Raw genomic sequence first — 7,313 nt, 5'->3', positions numbered from 1 at the left:
GGTCTTCAAAGCCAGCACTCAGGAGATTAAGGTCACATGGCAGCCTGTAGTTCTCCCTGCCCTTCAATGACCTGCTTCTCTTTCACCCAGCTGGCAACCAGACATAAGTGCAGACCTAGAAAAGAGAAGCCAAGCTTAGATTGAGTTTCTTGCCCAGACCTCAACACAGAAAATCTATGCAGCCGATTTTGATTTCCTTTCATGAATAATTATACAAAGACAACGCAATTCATTAGTTTTAGGTTTAGAATCTCCTAGCTGCATGCTGCCACAAATTGAACAAAGCATCTCAAGGTAGCAGCAGAGATAGTAGGAACTGCAGATGCTGGTGAATCCGAGACAACAAGGGTCTAGGCCCGAAACGTCAGCCTTTCTGCTCCTATGATGCTGCTTGGCCTGCTGTGTTCATCCAGCTCTACACCTTGTTGTCAAGGTAGCAGCAGTTCCCTTTACTAGTTCCTGTTAGGTATTTTCATCTCCAATAATGGAACAACAGCTTCCATAGTTGATGGCATGGAGAATTGTCAAAATTAAAGGGCAGATAAAACTGGAAATGTTCAAAATCCTTAAAACAAAACTGGAAATAGTGAAAAGATCCATATACAAACATCAAGACAAGTAAACAAAAGACAGGCTAAAATTTTGGACTGAATCTGTAGTGATTGTAATGAGGTCAGCCAGGTGGACCTCATAGAATATGAAACAAAAATAGAAATTGCTGGTAAAACTTAGCAGTTCTGGCAGCAACTGTGTTGGGAAATCAGAGTTAACTTTTTGGGTCAAGTGAAGCTTCCTGAGAACAATTTCTGTTTATATTTCTGATTTACAGTTCTATATCTATAGTTTATATCTATATCTATATCTATATTTATCTATAGTTCTTTCAGTTTTTATTTCCAGAGAACAGGAGTTCCCTGTTTGGGGCGGTTAATGTGGTTCAATCAGGGAGCCCTGGCTGACAGATATAAACAGATATAAATTCTGTTCACTCTGAGAGCTGGATCAGTGTCAAGGACTGCCCACATGTAAATAAAGAGTGACTTGGTGACAGGATACTAGCTTCTGTGGAATTGTTTCGGAACCCTTCCTCAAAACCAGAACTTTGAAGGTAAACTTCTAAATAGCACTGGACAAAATAAAGAAGAAAAAATACACCTAAATGGGGAGCAGAGCTGATTCCAGTTACAGACATATCCCAGATTTCATGGAGCTCAAGTCAGGGTCGTACTAAAAACGTAAAGGCACCATAGTCTTTGAAGGCCACAAGGCTGCTCTCTGACTAGAGGGAGAGAGACGGCTGGTGCTGAGTTTAACCTGAGGGTCACCATGCCTCAGGTAAGGGAAGAAGTTGAGAAGCAGAATCCCTCATGATAACCACATTGACGGGGAGAATTGAACCCACACTGCATTATACTAATGGATAGATATAGAAAAGCTGCCAATCAGCTTGTGTTTTGCCTCCCCTGGTCTGGTGCAACTGGACTGTGTGCAGTAAATACAGATTATAATGTAACCTGCAATTTCGCCGAGGTTTTATGAAGGAAGGTGGCTGCCTGACAACATTAACGGAGTAGAGGTCCGATGACAAGGATCTCTTTTTCAGTGGAAAAGAGAATGGGTATATCCAGTGACAAACTTGTCAGAAAAACATCTGAAATCTGAATCAGAAGCAGGAGGAGGGCATTTTGTCCCTTGGCCATGCTCCACAATACAATAAGGTCATAGCTGATCAAATTGGAACATGAAATCAACATTCCCGGCTCCCCCAAATAATGTTTCATCCCTTACCAAACAAGAAACTGTCTACCTCTGCCTTAAAAACGTAAAAGGAGTCTGTTTTCACCATCTTTTCAGGAAAAATTCCTAAGACTCACAACACTCTAAGAGAAAAACCTTCACCTAATTTCTGTTTTAAATGGGTGAGCCCTGCTTTATTTAAACAGTAGTCCACTAGTTTTAGAACCTCCCATAAGAGGAAACATCCTCCCCACATCCACCTTGTCAAACCCCCACGCGTTCTTACAAGTTTCAATTAAATCATCTCCTTGTCTAAACTCCAGCAGATATAAGCCTAACCTGTTCAACGTGTCCTCACAAAAAAAACCATCCCATTCTGGTAAACTTTCTCCAAACTGCCTTCAGTGCATTAACATCCTTCCTTAAACAAGGTGGCCAATTCTTTACAAAGTACTCCAGATGCAAACTCAAACTGAAGCATAACTACCTACTAAAAAAAATTGAAAGAACTGAGGATACTGTAAATCAGGAACAAAAACAAAGTTGCTGGAAAAGCTGAGCAGTTCTGGCAGCATCTGTGAAGAAAAAGATTTAGATGTAGAGACGTTTGATAGGGTTATCTTTGTGCCGTTAGCAAATTTGACAAGTCACAAAGTAAGTTGTAAAGAAGAGTTCTGAGGAAGGGTTACCGGACCCGAAACGTTAACTCTGATATTTTCTTCACAGATGCTGCCAGACCTGCTGAGCTTTTCCAGCAACTTCTGTTTTCATAACTACCAGCTGTTGTATTCAATCCTTTTTGTGATATATGAAGACATTCTATTAGTGTTCCTCATTATCTGCACTATCTATGTACTAACCTTCTGTAATTCATACATGTGAACATACTGATTCCTTTGCATCTCAGAGCTCTACCATTTCTTACCAATTAGAAAATATTCTACATTTTTATTCTTCCTGCTAAAATGGACAATTTCACAATTTCCCACATTATATGTAATTTACCATGGCTTTGCCCATTGACTTATATCAATAACTTTTTGTAAAGATTTTATGTCTTCTTTACAACTTCCTTTGCTACCTGCCAAATTTGCCTCCGGCACAATGATAACCCTGTCAATTGTCTCTACATCTAAATCATTGATATAAATTGTGAACAACTTAGGTCCCAGTACCAATCCCTGTGGCACACCACTTCTGACATCTTGCCAACTTGAACAAGATCCATTTATACCTCCTCTCTGCCAGCCAACCAATCTTCTATCTATGCCAGTGTTCTACCTCCCTTCAAAATGAGCTGATGTGGCATATTTTCAAAAGCCTTCTGGAAATCTAAATACTGTACACCCACGAATTCCCCATTACTAAAGCAGATGTTATTCTGCAAAGAACTCCAGTAAATTGGTCAAACGTGATTTCCCTTTCTCAAAAACACATTGACTCTGCATGATTACCTTGAACTTATCCAATTCCCCTCTGTAACTTTTACAATAACAGCTTCTAAGGTTTTTCCAATATCAACTGTTAAGTTGACTGGGCTGTAGCATCCTGCTTTCTCCCTCCTTCCCTTTTTGGATAATGGAGTTACATTCACTCTTCCAATACCAGGTCTCGTACAGCCTGCTCTCTGTTCAGCTGCCAAACAGTCTTTTCCAGGAAACTATCCTGAAAACACTAACTCCTCATCCAGGTGCTTCTGACATTTCCAATTAATATGTAAGTTAGAAAGATTATTGCTATGTCTTTCTGACAAGCTCTCATTATTCTTTCTTTTATGACTGATCCCACTCTGGTTACTGTTGGGGTATGTATATCACACTCAAAAAGTGATTTCTTGCTTTTACCATTTCTAATTCCACATCTTAGTGTATTGTGCAAATGTCTAGAGTGTGAAAATTTGTCCCTAGTTTTTCCGGTGACATAAGATTTCAGAAGCCCATTTTAATCGTACCATGATTGAGAATTTGTGAAGGAAATGGAAAGCCCGCTGAGGGGTTGGAAGCTTTCTGAAAGTTAAATGTCAATTCTTATACACCTTCAAATCTCACTATGAGTTATTACATTGTAATGTAAATGTGTTTCTGATGCAGTGATTCAATCATAGCAATCTGCCCATTAAAGTTGGTCCTTACATTGACCATCAATGGATACTTGTTCATATGCATTGCAGTACTTGTCCATTGGAGAAAGCACAAAAATGCAATAAAAAACAGTAAAAAGGACCTGTGCCTTTTTTGTTTGCCGTGATTTAACTGAACTGCCAGATCTGACTTAACTTGCTTGTATTTGGAGAAACAGTGTTTTGCAGCTGCTCCCCTCTCATTGATTGACAGGCACTCTGCTGCAACATAGAAATGGCCATCTGATTGGTAACTCTGAGCTGGAAACGTTTGTGATGACAAATGCTCCATTGTGAATGCTTGGCTGAATTTCAAGAGCCTAACTTCATCTTGTAGTCTTGTCATTTTCAAACCTTTCAAATGCGTGTAATAGCAGAGTGTTTCTTTGTTGTTTCTTGTTTGTTTGCAAACCAAATAGGTGGCTGAAAGATTATATTTTGTTTTTCCCTTAATTGTCTTTGTCCATGACAGTGTGTTTGTATTTAGGTTTTGCTTTTAAGATTGTAAGAGGTTGAGGTTTTTCAAAGATTTGATGAGGATTTTAATATAATCCTATCAGTATTGTGTGTCTCGAATGGAATGTATGGAGCACTTGCTGGATAAGTGACTGTGGAGGATTTATGGCAGGCACAGATGTGTCCATGGAGGATACATGGCTGCAGTATTGTCCTATATTGAAACTGCAGTTTATTTGTAGTCATTGACTGTAGCTGCCCTATTGAACAATACCAACAGATGGAGCTGCAACAAACAGTAGCAGAAAGAATGGAGGGGCTGTTCATAAAAATAAGCAGCTATTGTTATATTTTGATTTGACTGTGGCTGGTTCTATGTCCCAAGAACTCCAACTAGGTCAAGAACTACAATGTGAGGAGGATGGGGCATAGACGATCATGGGTGATCTGAGGGGGCAAGGACTGGTATGTGAAAGCGATTGGGAATGACGGAGGTGAGATGTGAAATTTAGGGAAAGATAAACAACTTTGGGAGCTTGACTGATGTGTCTCAAGCAGACCTCAAGCACTTCACCACAGCTCAGAAAATGTACTGAAAACCCAACCCCTATGTGAAGTAACAAAAGTTACATGTTAGATCATCCACGTGCACTATTTGTGGTGTCAAAGTATGCAGTTTGGGTTTCACAATGTCCTAAATGAACATCTGGCCCACAGAGTTTCACAGTAAATCTATTGCTTACAATTAACTCGAACACGGATGTAATCAATAACAGTCAGATCTTTAATTTGGTTCAGAATTTATAATTATTCTGGAGTTGCAGTTGCTGTTGTCTGCTGTTTGCTGTGATGTAATTTTGTTTTTGTTGATCTGTGTGTGAGTGATATGTGGACTGTTTTGAGATGAAGCAGCAAAGTGATGAATCCCAGCAGTATTGTTTTATGTGATAAAAGTACAAGACCAGAAAACAGTCAGCATTTGTGAGTGTGTGACCTCAAACAGGGCTGGTAGAAATAGAGATAGTAGGAACTGCAGATGCTGGAGAATCCGAGACAACAAGGTGCAGGGCTGGATGAACACAGCAGGCCAAGCAGCATCATAGGAGCAGAGAGGCAGAAAATGGTAGAAATAATCGTCTTTACCAGCTGGCATGAATCCAGTTTGTTAATATATCTATTATTTACAACCATTCACAATTTTAAAAGTCTACATAAAACACATTGAAACAATATTTTGCAAAACAAAATTATTATTCAATTATTTGTTGTTTGTAATTGTTGTTCTGTGAGTCTAAAATAAGTAGGTGCTTTTCAACTCAGTTTTGAATTGAGGTTTTCAGCGTAATGTTTTAGAGAAATGAGCTATGTAATACCCAGCACTGATAATTGGCTCTCATTTAAGATCTGTTTTCAGATCCACACTCCAGACAATTTGACTCATGACTGCAGATTTTTACCAGCAGTGTGTCTCCTCATGAATAAGTAACCAGCCAGCCCATTCTTTGCACCCTGATGTTTGAGAGAGAAAACCCTTCTTTTCCTTCCATTGCCTCTACCCCACCCTTTGCATTTTTCTTCCAAAAGGAATTTCTTTCTGAAGCTCACCATTGCCTGCACACCTGTGAAAAGTCTCTCTCAGAGCAACATCAATGAAATCTTGCTTCTGGTTAACTCAGAACAGGCATTAGTTAGCTGCGCCATTTTAAATGCCAATTTATTCATGCAGTGTAAGTGTGAAGTGCATTTTAAAACAATGACATTATTTTAAGGTGCAATTCATCTTTAATACACGTATGGCCACCCAACATTATAGCTGTGTTGGTGAGAAACATTATTTTTGTTCATGTTGGAGTGGGCACTGAAGCTGCTTTTTGATATCCTGTGTCGTAGCGAAGCAGACAGTCTGAGTACTTGAATTCCCCAGTGTTTTTGGAGAGAAAGAAAGAGACGGAGCTTAATTTCTTTTGTCTGTTCATTCAACAGGCAAAGAAAAGACGAGCTGGAGCAGCGGATGTCAGCCTTACAGGAGAGTCGTCGTGAGCTGATGGTGCAGCTTGAAGGACTAATGAAGCTGCTGAAGGTAAGGACATTTTCTGCTGCCGTATGGACTGAATCCTTATCTCCCTGTGTGGATAGTGGATTTTATTTAATTTGTTATTCTCATTTAGCATTATTCTTGGCCCTTTTCATTCATTTAACTATTTACAGTTCCCATTATTAATTCATTCCATTATAATTGCAAAAACAATTATACATACCTTTTCAGTCTCCCTGAAGTGTGGAAGCAGGCCATTGAGTCCACACTGACCTTCCATAGAGCAACCCCCCCCTATACACTACAGGCAATTTAGCATGGCTAATCCACCTACCCTGCACATCTGTGGACTGTGGGAGGAAACCCACACAGACACGAGGAGAATGTGCAAACTCCACACAAACGGTCACCTGAGGGTGGGATTGAACCCAGGTCTCTGGGGCTGGGAGGATAATAGTGCTAACCACTGAGCCACCGTGCCAGCCCAGATTTGTGTTTCTGCATGTCCTCTGCAATGAAATGAATTCCTGAACTCCTCAGGGATATTTTCTTTCTGATGAATTGTGGTGACACCCTGCACCACGAAACGGCAGGACGAGATTCATACTGAGTCAAACCCCCATGCCGTTAGCTTGCAAAATACAGTCAGGCAGTTATCAAGCAGTGTAGGGGAAAGTGCAACGGTCACTGCTAGAGGGTATCAGCCAAGTTCTTTTTAGTATGTTACCCTCCAGGTCAGGCAAGTGCTGAATTAGCTGAGCAACTTCAGGGATTTGGTACTAAGCAGGATACTGCAGAAAAAAAAAACAAAATTCAACCTTTGGGGATTTTATCTCAATCCCCAAACTTGCTATGTCATCTTCATACCTTTTTCAAAGATAACTTTACAACATCTCAGCTGTCTCCTCAGTTGTCATCACGCAGCAATGTTTTCTATTAAAAATGTGCAATATTGATGTTAGATGT

The 7,313-nt window shown here is 40.0% G+C and overlaps 1 protein-coding gene across 1 annotated transcript in view; it reads left to right on the top strand.

Annotated features, from left to right (window-relative positions):
- LOC109915833 (dystrobrevin beta) overlaps window positions 1–7,313 on the top strand; it is a 432,998-nt gene that overhangs the window by 329,156 nt on the left and 96,529 nt on the right. The window contains exon 12 of the mRNA XM_048597128.1: window positions 6,296–6,392. Within this exon, the coding sequence (XP_048453085.1) occupies window positions 6,296–6,392 (97 nt within the window). The remainder of the gene's footprint in view (window positions 1–6,295; window positions 6,393–7,313) is intronic.

The sequence above is a fragment of the Rhincodon typus genome, chromosome 5 (genome assembly GCF_021869965.1).
Source record: "Rhincodon typus isolate 14 chromosome 5, sRhiTyp1.1, whole genome shotgun sequence".
Classification (NCBI taxonomy): domain Eukaryota; kingdom Metazoa; phylum Chordata; class Chondrichthyes; order Orectolobiformes; family Rhincodontidae; genus Rhincodon; species Rhincodon typus.
This window is presented reverse-complemented; position numbering and strand designations above follow the sequence as displayed.